The following is a 19,006-nucleotide window of genomic DNA, read 5'->3' on the forward strand; positions in this document are numbered from 1 at the left end:
GGGGGGAGGAGGAGGAGAAGAGGAAGCAAGAGAACAAGGGAGGAAATTTGGAAGAAGAGGAGGAAGGATGGGTGTTTACATTCACAGATGTCATTTTGTGATCTTGAAATGGGTAAGAGGCTAAAAAATGACTTAATTAATAAAAATGCAAGTGTAAAATATTTTGAAAAAACCTTAATAAAGATATTATTAAAGACTGCCTTAAAGATTACCCACAATTATTTGCTTTCCTGGCAGCAATACAAAATATGTGATTTTTTCTAATCTTAAATTTGTAAGTTTTGGTTGGAAAGAAAGACAACATGATGTTCTTAAACTGGTGGATATTTTTTTTGTATTTTTTTGTAGTCTCAGAATTAAGAAAAAAAAGTAAATAAACTAGAGCACTAGCTTCAAGTGAACTTGTGTGACCTTATTAACAAGAATAATCCCTCTTTGGGTTTTAACTGCAGCAAGTTTTGGAAGGTCGTCCTCCAGACGTGGGGTCTCACTCACAGCTTTACATTCAAGGTCTCTGGCACACACTGCCGCCTTTGTGAGCCCACATAAAGACTCCACTCATATGTGTCCTTGGATCCAGTGAATCCGCTCAACTTTGCCCTTCGGTCAGATGATGGCAGGAAGGACGTGGTGGCGATGCAGGGCTGGATTTTTGAACTTTGGAGGGAGGAGGTCCTGCAACACTCTGTGACCTCTGTCACATTAGCCAAAATGTAGCACCATCAGCCCCTTCAACAGGAAGAACATGGGGGGCCCTGGTTTTGCTTAATGTTGACTAATAATTGGTGAATTTCCAATTACAAAAGAAGATGTATGTTTACCTAAGAACTTTGTATTTCTTTATCAGATAAAAGAAAAAAACTATTTTCCATCTCGTCTTTGATTTACCCAAAAAAACTGTCCGTTTTTTTGAAGTGGCACTACTAAAGCTTTTTTTTTTTGCCATTATAGATAAACAAAAAGCAAATTGATTCTAAATATTTGTTCATTGATTGTTTAAAGGTTTCCCCACCGTGGTTTAACATCGATCTCTATGTGGTTGAGGGCAAACATGAAGATGGAGGAATGTTAATTTCGAAAGACAACTTGTGTGTTTCTAAAAAAACAGCAGAGTATCGAATGAATAATTAAAGGAAAGGTGGAAGTCTTACTTTGAAAGGATGTGATTTTAAAGGGCTAGGGGTGCTGGGGGTTGTTTATCTGGGTAATTAAATGTTGGAGGGGGGGTTGGAAAGGAGGAAGGGGATCACCCCGGGGCATTTTCACAGTGACTGAAGCATATGAAGCGGTTTGACTGCTCAATCAGGTCACGTGAAGTCGGTCAGGAGCACCACAAATATTTCCCATGATAGTTGTCCTAATCTGTAGAGCGTGCACCACCCCAAGGGTGTTTACTGTCTGCAGCTCAGGAGACAAGCCACACATGGTCACTTCAAGCCACTGGTGTATTTTAGTGGTCTTTTTACCCAGTTTTTTTTTTTTTTCATGCAAATCTCAAAAACCCAAAGTACACTCTCTATAATGTGACTGAGACAGTTTAGTTGTTTAACTGCATACATTTTGAGCCTACGTGTTAATTTTTGTTTATGACTGAGAAAATCTGGGCCATGACGAGGTTCTATTTATGAGTCATAAACTCATAAACATGACATTTATGAGGAGCAGAGCAAACTGAATGGGCTTGTGAGAAGCAGACCCAGGAGCATGGAAGCTTTTAATGAATCTTTCAGTGAGGATGTTCTGTTTGACAAATCCTGCAGTGGTGGGCAGTAAAACATTCATCTAGCCATATTCTCAAGCTATCTGAAAAGTTTTGCACATGACCTATTTAACAGTTGTAGTCAATTTCCCAGCTTGCGGTTAGTATGAACTGCTTTACAACAATCCCTCACTTCAAATAGAGGAAGTAAAGGAAAGCGTGGTAGTTTAGGCCTCAAAACAAGGCGAACTTCCAACAAAATTTCCCGCTAACTAAATATTTCCTATCTACATCCATGTTTTCTCCGGCCCTTGCAACACCAAACAAAAAAAGTATCAGGAAAAGTCTGGTACGGCGATTTGTTTTGCCCTTCACAAAGCGTTGCTTATCTCTAAAGTTTCCTTCAAAATACAGGATTATTTCCACAAGAGTTGCTAGAAGCCTAAAAGGCAAAGAAAACAAATACTAACTGATGTCTAAAACCTCATATCCTGTCTACCTCCAAGCAGAAAAAAATCCAAAAACTTAGTTTTTTTCATTTCTCTCTTATTTTTATATTTTTTTTACCACTATAGTGCATTAATCTGGATTGTGCTAGACTGATGAATCTCAGGGTTGTGTGTAATCCTTTCATTCTGCTGATGTACACTTGCCAAAAAAAAGTCATTTGAGCTTGTTATTGTTCACCGATGCTCTTTCTTTGTTTCCTCAGTGGAATTCCAAAGCTTCTTTCACATACAGTTTAAGTTAAAAAAAATCCGATTGGCCCAATTAAAATTACAAGAGTGAATAAATCTCTTTTCTTTCTAAATAAGCCAAGAAGTGTGCGCTAACTTTGTCAGTAGGACTGATTGTGTTATGGCTGGATAACGCCGTTCTGTTTAGATTGGGACTGAGACCCTCTTCTCAAAGTGACACCTCCGACTAAATGAATGAAGACATTAAAACATCTGTTCGTGCTTGACCATTCGAGTAATGCACACGGGAAGTGAAGGCACTCCTTCTCCGTGGAAGCAGGAATGCTATAATTAAAACCACGTGTGTGGAAAAGAAGCCATCCCTTCAAATATAGGAGTGTGCATGCATGTGATCTAAAAGTGCACTTATTTTGAAATACAATTAGTCTCTGTGGGATTTTACAATGCCAGCATGCAGTCTGTTGAAAGCATCTCTTAACCCAAACTATTTCAGTTATGTTATGCTTTTGTTTATCTGGCACCTTTATTAGTTCAAATAAAAACACAAGTCTAGAATACTGACAAAATAAAAGATTTAGGATTACGGTAAAGCCCCGTAGACTAGTATGGATTACTTGTTATGCATTATTAAACTCAAATATCATATACCCTTCTTTACTTTTATTATGATTATTATTATTGTTCTAAATAAACACAGTTATTTTAAAACAACTTTTGTTTAGATCACTATTTTAAGCTATGCACTGGTAGGAAAATCATGATATCTAAAAATGTATACATTAGATGATTGCATTTTGCTGAATTTTGCGACTAATTTTTAGCCACAGAGTTGTGTATGCAGAACTTGAAAATGAAATACAAAGATGGAAAGTGAAAAACTGTTGTTTCAAAGGATGGGTAAGGAATACGTTCAGTAAACCATCCTATAATTCAGTTTTGACAGCAGTTTTTCCTCCCCTTTTAGTATGGACTTGAAGAGCATGGCCCACAGCAACTCCCTGTTTGTAAATTCATTCCGGGTGATTTGACCAAAGGTCGAACAATCATTATCGATTGGTTTGTTTTTAAATCTCACTGCTGTCTGGAGTCACGTGATACTTAATCGGCATCTAGCGCTGACGTGCAGTACGGGCATTGACGTGAGTTAAGGATGGTGACAAAAAAGGTTTCCTGTGTGGTATTTCAAACTAAAAGCCACGTGTTCAATAACAGAATGTGGGATTTTATTTTGGTTGAAACAAAACACACTTCCGGTTATGTCTTTCCTTCACCACGGTTAACTTGACGCTACTTTCCAACCTGCTGTGGCAGTGACAGCGGAGTGGAGGCGCATTTGGAGAGACCTCGGAGGCGAGCTCCGTCACTGCTGGTTAAAATACGACCAGCTTCTCCTCCAGAAACAAATCTCTCTCTCAGTGACGGGGAGACAGACGGTGACGGGAGGAGTTGGCTGCCGGCTGTGAGGCGTAAATGGCCACAATAATACCAAAAGAGACGCTGCAGTTAATGAGACTACCTGTATAGCAAATGCGCCCTGTGCGTTTTGGACGTATTTCTTTTTATAAGATACACTCGACGGAGGTTTCTTTCTTTTCTTTTTTAATTCTTTGGTCAGTTTTTGAAAGATTTTGATCTACCAGCTGCAGTCATGGACGACGACAACCAAGGTACGTTGGTTTTTAGTGTCACAACTACCTCTGACTAAAAAACGTGTAAAAATGATAACAATAATAATATCAACAACTATTATTATAAATGCAAATAGCTCCAATGACTACATTTACCAAGATTTCTGATGATTTCTCCTGGATTTGTTGAATTTGAGCAAAAAGATGACTTAAAAGTTAAATGAGGATGAGAGCATCACAGTACTGGAGACCATAGCTTTCTGTTCAGACTTCTAAGTTTTGTTAGTTATTACCCCTAGATCTAGCTAAGATCACTTTACTTTGCTAGAATTCATTTTTTTAGCTTTTAGTTTTAAATGAAAGTCCTCCATCAGGGACTATAGCAGACTTGATTGAAGTACTTAAAAACACAAAAACTGCTTTGGAAACTTTGAGCAGGGCACTTTCAGAGTGGAAGCACTGACAATAGTGTTAAATAAGAGACTATATGCAGCTATAAGCCTTATTTTTTAATGCAACAGCATGTAACGCATGATATTGATGGAATACCAGATTTAGAATAGTAATCTAAAACAGAAATTTTCCTGCAGGTGAAATTCTTTATCCTGTGTGTTCACTCCTGCAGGATATGACTAATTGCAGGGGAAGAACCTACATGGCACCTGGGTATAAAGCTGTTGGTTGAGCGTGGCTCATGTCCGTGTAGGACCTCAGACATATGTGTGCTGTTATACTGCCAAGCATAGCATTCTATCATGTATGCATGGCTCAAATGTCTTTTTTTTAAATGTACTTTTATGCTGATGGCATCTTTTCTCTGTGATGATTGACAGATCTGAAGTGATAGTGTAGTTTATTCTACAGTCTGTTCCTTTTACCCGAAACTCACTGTATTACAGATTTAGCCAGAAAATCAGCTTCTTGTGCATTAAACAGCGTTTGCGGCCTAATAGTTGGAAACGAGTTAACACCTACTCACACCCACGTATGTGGCCACTTTGTGTAAGAGATGGTGTTTGCAGGTATGAGGGGAAAGCAGACCGCGTGACTCGGTGCTAAGCTTGCTTGGATCACAGGGAAAAAAAATGCACTAGGTGACGGGTTGGTTAAGAAAGTTTCTCCCATGTTGCCTACACTTTGCCAGGCCACAAGCTGAAAAGGCAGCAGCAGAGTGAGATCTAGTTGTAGCCGCAAAGAAGCTGAGATGTCTGAAGGGAAATGGGAAATGTTTGAGTGAGGAAGAAGTGCCAGAGTAAAGATGGAAAACTGCCCATGATGGATGGAACACTGCCAAATGAAAGCCGGAGAAAAAAAATCTGCAATGCACTGAACATTGTTATTGAATCAATCTGTTTTACAGGAGACTCATTCAGTAGAGTATTCTGGCCTGATTTACCCCCCAAAACAACAAGTTGTCTTCTACAACCAGCTGTCAAACTGGGTCACATTTGCATGAGGGACTCATTTATTCCTCCATTCCTCTCTTTTATCTTTTTTTTCTTCTTCTTGCTTGGATACATATCCCCAAAACCATCATCTGGAATGATTCACATCCCGCTTTGAGTGAAGCAACACTTTTATGAACTGAACATTTGTCCACCGTAACCATAAAAAAAGGGGAAACAAATGCACTGTAGTTCATCTGAAATAAACCCCTTTTCTGTGCATCAGCATCCCATTTTTTCTTGTTTTCTCTGCATTTACAGGGTTTACTTTTGGTGAGACGATGGAAAAAAGAATTGAATAAATGCCAAAGGTTTTTCACACCAACTCCCATCTCGCCAACCAAAGTTGAACGGATGTGGAGGAACATTTTTACAAGAATGAGCCTCAGATTTGTTGGTTTATCTGTTTGTTCTTTGTCTAATTAAAGAACATGATGACTCACCTTGGCAGAATTGTTTGCTCTTTACAAGGTTTAGAGATAATAGATTGGTAGTAATCTGCCTGACACGTGTGGCATTCAGCTTCACAAAGCCTTCTGCTCCGATACTCTCTCAATGCACAATGTGGGAACAAAAGACCGAAAGGCTGCATTGGAGCTTTGTGGCACAGTGTGGCTTGCTGTAAAGCATTCCTGCTCTGCATGACTGCATTTGACAAACTTTGCTTCCACTGCTTCATTACTTTTCATTACGGGCTGCTTACAGTGTGTGCAATGGGGGGTTTGTGGTTTGAATCGGGGCTTCACTGTCATGTGATGGCTTATGATTTTTTAGGCTGCCGTGCTGAGTGATAACTAGTCATTTAAACTTGGCGGGTGAGTGTGTGTGACTCCATGTTACAGAACGGGGTTAGGAAGGTCACCGCAACTCAAATCAGGCAGTGAAGTGCTGAAATCTTTGAACGGATCTCTTAGATTATCATGTTTCAGCTGCAGGATGGCTCGAGCAGTTTATTGCAATAAATGGGATTTAGGATTCTGGAAAATTAGTTTAGCTTTTCTTCATAGGCCAAAGTCTGTGAAGTGGTGGAGGTGGGAGATCCCCAAACCGTCTGGGGAGCAGTAAGGCTTTCCAGACTGAGAGGTGGATTCACCTGTGTTCTAGGAATTCAAAGGACCCTAGTTTTAGACATACAGAAGTTGGGACAGATTGTGAGATGGTGAAAGATCGAGGCTCCAGCTGACAGTGATGGTTTTGTGGTTGTTAAGAACCAGAGGGGCCAGCAGGATGTCAGGGACCCACAGTACAGGTGGTGTAGTTTAAAAACTTTTTATTTTATTTTTATTTCCTGGTAGTAGGAGGAATGTTGTTGCTTCTTTTCACTGCATTACAGCCAACACTGTGGCTTCCACACCTACTTCAGTCAACCTTGCCTTTGGCTCTGACTTTGATTCACCATTTCCAAAGTCCTAAAATTTCTCATAAAGTCTTGACACTTGACACCAAACCTGTTGTGGTCTCCTAAAGGGGCATTTTGGTGGAGAAAATTCACACAACAGAGACACAAAAAGTAACTTTAAAGTCTTGTTTTGAATTTGATAGCTCGGATTTTTACATCAATTAACCATTCAGTCAGCAGCAACATTAGAAAAGTTAGAAAAGACAATTGAACGTTGGAGGAACATGTGGAGCAGAACCGAAAGACGCTGACAGAATTAAAATAACACCAGAAAAACCCTGAAATGCTTTCAGGATTTGTCTGAAAAATGCCAGTTTTGAATAAAACTTGAGCAATCTTTTGAGAGACCTTTGGAAATCCTGATTTATATACTTGGACATCTTTGTGTGTGTTGTGGTTTCTTAGTCTCTAACTCATGCTGAGTTTTTCCACCAGGCTGGTTTTAGTCCCGTCAGTCGGACTCGCCTTTGTGAAAGAGCATGTGTCGTCCTCTGTTGCGATCGCGCCGCTCTCTGACTGCTCCTTCGCTCTGGTGGCCGTGCTCATGCAGTCAGACTCATTCTGGCTCATTGACTCTCAAAAGTCGGCACAGAGAAGCAAAAGAAAAAAGAAAAAGAGAGAAAAAAAAAGTCTGGTTTCCATGAGAGACTTTTTAGCTTTACTATAAAGACTTAAGTGTGGGTTTTTCATCTCTGGCTGAAAGGTCACCGAACACAGAGGGTCCTTGTTGAGTTTGGCCTTGCAAGGATATCAAATAGCACGTCATATTTAACCTTGACATCCCCGTATTGACTCAAACGGGACTCAGCAGACTTTAAGACACAGTGAATGATACAGAAATTAACTTTAGATTTACCAGGCTGGAGCTACTGCAACAGTATGGGCCAAGTTTCAAGTGAGCATGATCCATGCGTATAAACCTCCAGGGACCTCATTCTGCCCTAAAAAAACAATTGTACAGCTCTCTTTTAGAATTCAGTAATGGGAAGACTTATGTTCTTGTTTGGAGAAGAAGGAAAAGTAGGGTAAAAAACGATTTTCTTTTGATCTTTCAGTCTGTGCAGTGGAGGCCCACGGCTCAGTGCAGTCACAGATTAGGATCTGTCTCTGCAGCGTTGCGATCATCAGGGAATGATAGAGGTTAAATGTGTTATGCTATATTCCTCCTTTTTGTACGGGCAACTCAGAACATGTTGGTTTCAAAAATGCCATGTTGGTTTCAAAAAGTCTGGTGTCAAAAATGCCATTCAATTCCAGCCAAATAATGCAGTCGTCCATTTATGTGGGAAAGTGCTTTTGTGTTGGTCAGAAAGGTACGAGCAGAACAGTGTGAACAGGAAAGGGACTGTTGGAACAGTTATGTAAGCTCGTAGATTGTTTGACCTGCAGGAAAAAGATGTATCCTCCAAAGACGGCCAATGGATCTGGAGCTTCAACCCATTCAAACACAAACTTTACTGGAGGCTTCAAAAAGTCCACGATTTTTTATTTTACAGAACTTTTAATGAGGTTGGGATCACTTTAGCAGGTAGTTTTGCACTGATTCTAAGAGAAAGAAAAAATATGAAATTTAGCCTATATGTGCAGCTTAAAGACATAATTATAAACCTTAGCGACGTCCAGGGGGAAAAATGCAACGGTCTGATAACCTTCCAAACCCTCATCTGGTTCCTCTATTCCATTTATCAGGTTCAAATTCCTGCAACCCCCATGACGATTGAGGTATTTTGCTGAGTGCTAACACCCCTGATCATTTTTTTTCCAAGGAATGTCTCTAGATACAAATTTTTATTGTGCCATCATTTGCTTTTTGACTGCGAACAACTGAAGAATGTTTTTTTTTTCCCTAAGAGCACAGAAAAGAGGAGTTAAATAAATAAGGGAAGCACATTTAAAAGGTCCAAGCACTTCAGCTTAGTGAGAGTTGGATGTAACTTAGCCAATAACTCTGTTGTTGTTGCCTTTAATCCTACAATCACATAAAGCTTTAAAGGGGAGATAAATGCATGCACAATGTAAAAAGAAAATCGCCCCTCTTACCCTTTTGACCTCCACAAATGCATTATTTTATAGCTTGGCGATCAGACCTCAGCATTTGAGCAGAACCACTACAGACTTAGATTTGCACTGTTGTGAGTTGAGTCTTTGTTTGTGTTTTTAGTCTTTTTTTAAATTGAAAAAACACCTTTTTTGAGGTAAAAGTTAACCTTTGCTCAATATTTTTTACCCTTACACCAGTTGATGAAATACTAACATTTCTCCTTTAGATGCATTCTGCATTCTTTTTTAGTTGTTATAGCTGGGTTTGATGGATGTCTCGCTTTTCCAGAGTCCCTTAAAAATGCAACAACTAAATCAAATTCATCTTTACATTCACTTGTGTTGCTAAATGTCACATCTTCAGCACCTGTGTGATGGATTTGCAGAGCCTCTGGCTGACTGCCAGCCTCTTACAGCTCTTTAGTCTGCTCTCTCTTGGGTCTCACCTCACAGCCGTTCTAATACAACATCTGCTCTTAAGAAAAACACGTATGCATTCTACAGGAGGTCAGTAACCTAATTAAAATACTTTTCTTAAGGTATTGATGCATCATGCGGAGTTAAGTCATAGTTTATTGTGAGAGAAAATGAGTGTGTCTGCATATTGGGAAGTAGGCTAAGGTTGTTGTAGTCCTAAAGTCTTCCACTTTATTATCAACAGCTCTGAAATGCTAAGAACGGCAGCAGCGTCTTTGTAATTGAGAGGAGCTGGTGAGAGTGTGGCAGGACTCTTGAGCAACCAGTCTGCGTGCTTGTGACGATGTGTTTGTACAGTCCGGTCAGTTTGTCTAAAGCTTAGTGAAGGAAGGCGAAGAGGTGCGTTGGTGGATTTCAAAAAGATAATGATCGCTGCAGTCAGATCCTTAAACTAGGTTAGTGGTGCAAAAGCTCAAAGCAGCTGTGTTTACCTCAAGCTCCTTTTCCCCCTATACATATTGAGCCACAAATGTATACAACGATGTTACTTTGAATGTGTGCATCTCTCTATAATGCTTCCACAGAGGATAAGTGGGGGGGAGCTATTTTCAAGCATAGTCAAATGTAGGAGATCAAGAGGGAAGGAATATGGGTGACAGCTTGAGGATTAAAGGTCAGCGGCTCCTACGTGTGCTGAAAAAAAAAACCCCCATGTATGGTGTTGGGAATCTGTCATGTCTAAAAGACAAAAAACGCAATCGAAAAAGAAAAAGTTGACATCCTTTTTGTTGTTTGCAGTTGGAGAAATCTGCTGTAGTAATTTAACAAATTGGAAATTCTACAAACGTGAAGTGGCCTTGAAGTTTCTGTAAGAAATTCTACTACAGCAACTGTCCCATCATAGTGTCAAATCAGTTTGACCTACATGTTTACCCAAAATTTAGCAAAATTATCTGTTGTGCAACAACACTGAAATAGCTAACTTTCTTGTATTGAACTGATGGATTTTCATCATTTGGTTAAAAGGAAGAAGGGGTAAAGGAAAGTGTAAAAAAAAAAAAAAAAAGAAACTAGTATTTGTTTAGATGAGAACAGCTGATATTCAAAAGCTAACATTTCCATGCAGTTGCATAAGAAGAGGAACTGCTATCAAGTTCATATGAGTTTCCTTTTTGATATGACTCCTATAGGTTCCATGAACATTTGGATTATATCACGAAGATGAACATCAATTTGAAATCAATTTCTAAGCAGGCCGGTGTCCCACCTCTAGATGTTTTTAAATGCTGAATAAAATAATTTTGTTCAATCAAAGAATTCATTAAAAAAATTGAGCTGTTTTTTTTTTTTTTTTTTTTTTTTTTGACAAATGCCTTTTAAAGATCAACTTAATCTATGGTCAGAGTTCCAATGCAAAAGGGTCATCAGCTCCCACATGGATTTATCAGTCTCTGTTTGAAAGTCACAGTCACCCCCCCCCCCCACCTCCTTCCTTCAGAATCTACTGGAGAAAGCAGTTTAAGAGCTTCTGTGAACTAATCCATTACACTGCACCACAATGGAGGGCCCTAATCTGTCCCATATTTGTTCTGCAGCTACATTACTAGTTGAAGCATACAGCTGGAGCCATAAAAATTACACCGGAGACGAAAAGAATGAGGAGTTGTGCAACAGGTGGTGGGTGGCCTCCACTTTACCCTGATCCCCAGATCCTCGTTACTCAGGAAAATACGCTGGACGGCCGAAGAACCTACAGAAATCCAACGAGTTGTCGGACATAAATAGTTGACTATGGTTTCTAGTATTGGGTGCGGTCTTTCTTTGTGGTTTCATGTTCTCTTTGAAGCTGTGTGGACTCGGTTTAAGCTCCTCCCAACATCTAAGCATGGCTGGATTAGCTGTGTTGACCCCACCGTGGAATACTGATCTGTTCATAATCTGAGCCTGTTAATAATCTGACCTCTATATAGAAAAAAAGCAAATAAATTGATGTTGGGAATAGGTTGTTGCTTATGCAGATTTTCTAAATCTGGAAAACCTTTTTTTCTAGAGTGGGGAAAAAGGTTTTTATTAATCAAACCACTCATATGTGTTACAAAAACACTTATTTCCTGCCCCCCCCCCCTCTTCTTCCTGATCCACCTCTTCTCCTACATGGGGCTCTAGACAGCAAACGAGGACAGAAAGACCCACTTTACAGCTGGAATGTCTCCATATCTGTCTGTTTTTTCTACTGTGCATCCCAGGACTTTGCTCGTTTCCAAATTGAGGGCCTGAGCCTCAAACAAACAACAAACATATTGACTCATATCGGGGTCTACAGGGACCATGTTTGGAGTTTTTTGGAAGAGTCATTTGTTATTATAGACAGCATGACAACAGCATGTCTGGTTTCATTGAGATCTGGTTCACTGCATGGCGGCCGATCAAAGCAGTAACACGTTTTTTGATGGGTCTCTTGAGGATCCTGTTTATGCTGATGGTGTTAATGATGCTAATCAGGAAAGAAAGGTCAAATCTAAAGGATAGATTTAAAGAAAATAGAGAAAATTTACCATCAAAAGAATAAAAAAATGGTGTGGTTCACAAATAGACATATTTCTGTCTCTCACTTTAGCCGTCATTTTCTCTCCGAATGAAATGTTGCAGTTTGACAGAAAACTGATATTCAGCACCTAAACATTATCTGTGTTTATGTACTTTAGACCTCTTTTGCACAGTCTCACCTGTTTTACCTCTCTTGTATATTTGTTGTAGAAACACTAAACTTTAATCAACTGCTGACAGTTCTGTGAAATTCTGCCATTTTGTTCCTTGTCTTCTGATGGGAACATCTAACTTCCATGAATCTTTGTCAGCCTGTTGACTCTTTAACGTCTGTTAGATCATTTCAAAACATAAATAAGCAATAGTTACTTGCAAACACAGTTGAGCAACTTGTAACTGGATTCCCAGATTATTCTTGCAAAAGTTGCATCATAATATGTCAGAAATTACCCCCTGATATTTTCTGTTGAACCATTTCCTTTTTCATCTTTTACCCACTAGTCTTTTATTTTGGATGAGTTTCCTGAGGAGCTTGAGATTTTTGAAAAACAGGGTCACTCATTTCAGATTGTTTACACGAGGAGGGTCCAGAACTGCAATTCTATCCCCTAATATTTGTAGAGGTCACATTGAAAGAAAACATTTCATAAGTTTCCATGGAAGTGGGGCAACTACCATGGTAGTAGAGACTCAGTGCGGACAGTTAAGTTGACAAATCCGTTGGGATTCTGTCAGTGGATCTTGGCGACAAACGTCATGCGTTGGTTTGACAGTTTCTGCTCTCAAAAGTAAACGTTCTTCAGGAAATGCTCTCAGAACTTTACTTGGACTCTGGACTAAACCTAATAGTATGTGTTTGTACAGGACTTAAATTGCAACTAGAATATGCCTTTCAGAAGTGTAAACACTGGTTTTAGATCTATTTGACCATTCCCACTTATTTAAAACCACATAAGGATTATGCCATTTTAGTTACGTTTTCTTGGTTTTACACTACTTTTCTTTTTTCGGGAAACTCAGATTCCATTTTTTTTGTTTTGTTTCCTTCCACTTCAACACGTCACCTACTCATTGATCCTCCATTACTACCTTTGATGACTAACTGTAGAGATGGTTTCTGATATGATAAAATGACACAGCAACTCTTAATATCACACATTTGGATGACAAATAAAGTATTCAGTAACGTATAAAAAAGTCTACTTATTTATTCCTTTGTTTTGTTGGATTAAGGCCCACGCTGTCGACATGGAGTAATTGATTGACAGTATTTGAATGGGCTACACAAAAGCTAGTAACTCGTTAGCTTTAGACTTACTTTTTAAGATAGAATAACTTTTGCTTTTATGGTTCTATTTTTTAGCTCAAAATTCCCTCTTTGGTTTCCTATTTTTTTAAAATGACAGCATCTCACGTAAAACGACCTAATCCAAAGATCTGAATGTTACTTTTTGATACAATCATTTTTTCGAATGAGCTCTTGAAAACGGTGACAGTGCTGAATTTTAAGACTGTGACCTTTGATCTTGTTTCTGCAGATCTGATCCTGCTGTTAGCCAACAGACTAACTTTTCAGGACTTAGCGTGGCCCACTCATGTCAGCTTTGTGACTTGGTGTTGTTGTGAAACGGTTTAATCTATGATCAAATAGGAGAGTTCTTGTCACAACAGGCTGTGAGATTATGTAGAATTTTGTGCCCAATTAAAGAGGCAAAGAAGTAATATGAAAGCTGAGTTGGGGCTGGCTGGTTCAAGAGAAAACTTTCATGATTCACTTGGGTGTTAGTTCTGTTTTAAGTTAAAAGAATAAGGGAGTAAATCAGAAAAAAAAAGTGATTGCTGGAGTCGACTGTTTTGTTACACACAAAAAGCTGTGTAAATCCTCGGATATAATAACCAAAAAAGAATAGGAACCAAATCACTGGAGGATTTATTTTGATTCAAGGAGAAGAGAACGAAGGAAATTTGAAAAATGTGATAGTTGTTTATGAATAAGTAACTGTAACTAGTGGGTTCTGTGAAGACACTTTGTCTTCAGGGGGATTAGGCTACTAAAGCTTTTAGGTTTTTGAAAAATCAAACGGGCATGTTGTGTTTGACGTAAACCCATCTTTTTTTCTGTAATGTAATTTTCATCAAGCAAATGTTGAGGACGTCTTTTTTTCCGAGATTACAGGGAATAACAAGCGAGTCTAGAGGCTGGAGGACTCAGAACATTCAGAAACGCCTTCAGGGGGGATAACTATTTTTTTTGTGTTTAATTGCAATTTTTTAAAATACAGTTATATTTTCATTGCTCATCTATCCAAACAGTAAAGTTTCGCTTTATGTGAAGAACATAAAATCCAAATATAACAATCAGGTTAGAAGTTTTACTAATATTCTTTAGGAAAAACACAGAGTATTATTTCCTTTATTTGCTTTTTACATAATCTGACACATGCTGTGTTATAACACTAATATTATAAATACATTTTGTCAATTTATGTTGAAAAGCAGTGCACCTGGAACAGTTATTTCTACCCGTTAGTGGCAGGTTTCCCTCACAATGTGGTCACAACCAGTTCCTCTGGGGCATCCTGTCCATTTGTTGCTAGGCTATGAGAGATTTGTGAACCCTCTACGGAGTTTCGGGGTGCCATCTGAGGTGTCCTCTGAGAAATGTGTGCCAGGAAAAGGTGGGAAGATCTCAGACAAACATTTGTAACCCTGTTTACAGATGACCATCACTATTTCAAGAAAAAAGGAAAAAGATGAAATGATAAAAATGAACATGAACCGTAAATGAGTCCTTATCTAATAAAGGTGGTGAATGAGGTTCAGTTTCATTTCTGTTGCTTCTGCTGTTCGACGCCTCCCTCGACTCCGATTCACCGTCAGGGCTTAAAATCTGTGAACCATTATGAGGCCAAAATCCTCTTTTTACGTCTTTACTGAAGCTGGTTTTAAGGTCACCTATATTGAAAACAGCTGACCTGTTTATCATAAAGTAATAAACATAAATTAAAAGCAAAAAAAGCAGACAAGTAGGATTTTGAAGAGTCCAGAAAATGAATAAATGGAAGGAGTAAGGACGCACAACTGGTAGGACCAGTATGGGCGGTTGCTGCAGAAAAAATGTGGGCTATTTCCATACCACTACTGTCATCTGTCAAGAGGCAGGAGTTGGAGAAGAGGCTGTTATTGTGCGTGAGTGAGTTTCTGTGCATGCTATGAAACTCAAGGGGAAAGTGGTTATTATACACGACTAGCGCTCGCAGAAACTAGCTGACAAGCTGCCAAAACAAGTCCAGTTTCATCACTGACTGTTGCAGGAAGGAAAATTCCAAAGTAAACTTCCTTACTAGAAGGATGTTAGTCATGAAGAAAAGTTTAGAAGTTGAGACTTTTGGGTGTTTATTAACTTTTGGAAAACTATCTTGAAAGGGACTATTCTTGGGTATCCTATTGTCACTTTCAACATTCCATTCAAACATTCACGTTCCTCAGGTGAATGTTTATTAGCGGCTGTGACGAACATGCCTTAATGTTCTACGTCACTGAGTAGTATCCTCATGTTGACCTGATCTGAGATCTTTTATCTGGAAGGTAAAGTTACAGGAAGATTGCCATCTGTTCATCTGGGACTTTTCTGAAAGCTGATTACATCATGTTGAGTGTTTACTGTTGCCATTCGAACCCCTTTTGGGGTCACGGTGCTGCCAGAGCCGATCCCGGGTCCAGGTGTGGCGAAGGTCACCAGTCTGACGCACACCTTCACATTCACACCTAGGGACAACTTAGAGTGACCAATTAACTGATAAGGCATGTTTTTGGATGGTGGGAGAAGTCCCCAGAGAAAACCCATACATGCACAGAAAGCTCCCCCTTGTTTCTGCCCCCCCCCCCCCCCCCCCACTTGAACCGGGGCCATCCTGCTGTGAACCAAGAGCGCCAACCACTGCGCCACTGTGCAGCCCTTACTGTTGCCTACCTTCATTATTTTAATCAGATTAGTGACTTTCTGAAGGACAGATGCATCTAGAAAAAGGATCTTCGTGGTTCATCTCCTTCTCTGCCCTGTTTTTCAAGGAGACACGGCTGTCAAAGATATTTACTCATATTGAGATCCGCCAATAATATCCTGTTAGCCACCTGAATCTCATATCTCTGTCTGAACAACCCAGACAGTGAGCTAAGGTCATATCACCAAGGTGCCCACACTGACCAGAAAGAACAGTAGTTTAATGGTCAAGGCTGTGCACTGATTTTAGAACGTAAAGTTGTGTTAGAAAAAAACTTTTTTTGCTTGTGAATTGTATGTGTACAACACACAAATGTTATTTATTCAGTTTTTTTTTTTTTTGGAGTCAACCCAAATGTGCCTCAAACACCTAAAAATAAAAGGCAAGTTAGATGCTATTTTTTTGCATTTAATCCACATGGATTGGTTACATTTACCGGTTCCCTAGGATTTTGAAATTATACAGTTAATTTTTCTACATTGTATGCTTTTTCTTCTGGTTAAGAGTTGCGTACTTGCACTTAAGTGTGTTTAAACAGTAACTTTTGATTAGAACCCACTTAAATCCCAGATTCTGTGAAAGCAAACACTCCCACTGTCTTTGTTTTTATTTTTAACAAATATTATAATTTAATCATACATTTTCTGTTTATGAATCATTGGGGATTTCATTTTTTTTGTGTATTGATATGTAAAAAGACTATTTTCCACGACTGTTAGCAACTGTTAGCTCTTATGGGAATGGAGTTGATGATATCAAGGGGAGGATGAACAGAAGAGTGTTACTGAGATTAACATACCTCAAACACAGCTAGTAATAATTGGAAAATAAATGCATCAAACATCCTCTTAGGTTTTCTTTTAATGACTCCTGTGAAAATTTGTGGCAGAAACAACACAGTTTTGATATTTAAATTTCTTAATACGTGATTAAACTTACATTGAATCATTGCTCTAAAACTGTTGTAATTAAGTAAGCAGATGTGCCTTTTCTACATGTTTATATTGTGTAATAAAAACACATTTTATGTTGTTGATCGGAGATTAGTGTCAATTATTGGAAGCTTTCTTCATCAGTTCCAACAGGTGTGCTTTTAAAACGGGCATTCTGAGCAGTCAGCACACCCACATTAGCCTCAGCCATAAAAGCAGCGACGCTGACTCAGAGAAAAGCCATCCTGTGCTTCATCAGGAGAATCCTTTTAACATGAAAAATGAGCTGGAATACAATTTTCAGTTTGTATTTGCAGGAATAAAAGACTTTCAAAATACTAAGCTACCAATGGTAGATATTGCATTGCTACTAGAGTCAAAAAAAGGCTGACAAATTCCTATGAAAAATAAAAACTTGAGCTGTAGTGCTTAATAATTGAAACTAACAGTTTTCTTTTTAAATCAATAGCTGTGCAACCCCATAGTCCAATGTACCAATACTAAAACAAAACCCAGTAAGTTTGTTAATCATTTTTTTATTTGGCTCAGTCCTGCTTTAGCAGTAAATCGATCTCGGCTGTATTTACCTCTAAACCTCAACAGCCTCGTCCTAAGCCTCTGCAGATGATGATGACCTGATTGTACAGTTGAAGTGCACAAGATCTCTTTGTTTGTTAGTTTGGAAGAAAGACGTCTGTGTGAACTCAGCGACTTCATTTGATGAAAATACAGTGGAACTTTCTAACAAAAGTAAAAGTTAAAAGTTACTCCCTCACATGCTTTAGGCCACCAATGGAGGGAAAAGACCAAGCATACAGGTCTAAACACTCATGATGATATATTGATTAAAACAGCAGCTCCCTTTATCCTAATATAAAAAGGCTGAGCTGTCGAGCATTTGTTATCTATGTGGCTGCAACTGGAGTTAGGTATGAGGGTTTGTATAGAACCTTATATGGATCCCATTTCAGACGTTCCTCTCTAGAAACTGTTTCCATAAATGATGCATCAGATGTCCATCCTAGGTTCTTCAGAAGTTTAAGCCCAGAAAATTATATCAGAAATTAGTTTTGCACATGTTGCAAAGCACACACCCACACACAGATCTGTTTGCAAAAACAGACTGTCTCCTCTCAGACAGTTTGTTCCGGTCTCCAGCCCAGCTGAGCTCTTCCAACCAGAGCAGGAGGGATGAATGGTTTGGCCATTACAGAAGTAAAAGGCCTGGGGGGGGTTCTTTGCTCCCCAATTACTACTCTATGGGCCAACTTGATTGTTTCAAAAATGAAAGAATCTGTGTTTGTTTTTGTGTCAATAACAGGGGTTTTGAAAGCTTCCTCATATTTTTTCTGTCTTGTTGATTTAACAAAAATGGCCGGCAAGTACTTTTAGGGAGATGTTTTTGTGTTTGTTGATCTTCAAATCAATTTACTGCCATGGAGTCTGTATTGCAAATATCCATTTTTTAAAACTCATTTTATAAAGTGATTGGTTTTACTATCAATACTGTTTTACTGAACATCTTTAAGCCTAAATTATGCTTCTAGAGCTACACATGATCAAACTGGGATTTCTGACGTTTTATTGTGAAATTCCGTATTCTTTTTTTTGTGTGCAGTCAGTTAAATAAACTAGTTTTCTTTGACATCTTAACAAATTAAGGGTGATTCATCAGCCAGGCTCACTCTGCTTGTCAAACCCATTTATCCCACATTACTGCTTGTCCCACTTTGTGTTTATGTTGCGTTCTCCTTGCACCTTTTTTTAAAAAAAAAAAAATACATTTTCTTCTTTCTGTCTGTTTCTCTTCTGTTAAAAGCTGGTACTGTTATCACTGTCATGCATCAAAAACCCATATCTGCACCCATCTGGAGGTTTGCTCCCATGAATGAGTGCTGTGATAATATGGGCTGTGTGCCCTCAGAACAGAATAACCTAACAGTCCGTGCTACCTCCGTTACTTTGTTTTACCCTGCAAGACGGGGATAAAAACAGATACTGTAGATGGAACCAGAAAGGGGGGGGGGAAATAACTTTCCCTTTTTTACCTCATTGTTATTTACACTCCCGGGGAGGGGGGGGTCTGTGCCTGAGTTGCAAAGCTGCTTAGCGGAATGATTCAGTGGGTGGGGGGGGGTGAATCTGCGTTCACCCCCCGCTTTAAGTACCCGAGTGGAGCGAGATCGAGGGGGGAAGC

General features: G+C 39.1%; 1 protein-coding gene across 1 annotated transcript in view; it reads left to right on the plus strand.

The window, feature by feature from the left end:
• The first annotated feature begins 3,696 nt into the window (after positions 1 to 3,696).
• The window catches only part of LOC101158948 (cytohesin-3), a 32,925-nt gene continuing 17,615 nt past the window's right edge, over positions 3,697 to 19,006 (plus strand). Inside the window, exon 1 of the mRNA XM_011478211.3 lies at positions 3,697 to 4,064. Coding sequence (XP_011476513.1) covers positions 4,046 to 4,064 — 19 coding nt within the window. The 5' untranslated portion in view covers positions 3,697 to 4,045. The remainder of the gene's footprint in view (positions 4,065 to 19,006) is intronic.

This window comes from Oryzias latipes, chromosome 8, assembly GCF_002234675.1.
Source record: "Oryzias latipes chromosome 8, ASM223467v1".
NCBI lineage: Eukaryota > Metazoa > Chordata > Actinopteri > Beloniformes > Adrianichthyidae > Oryzias > Oryzias latipes.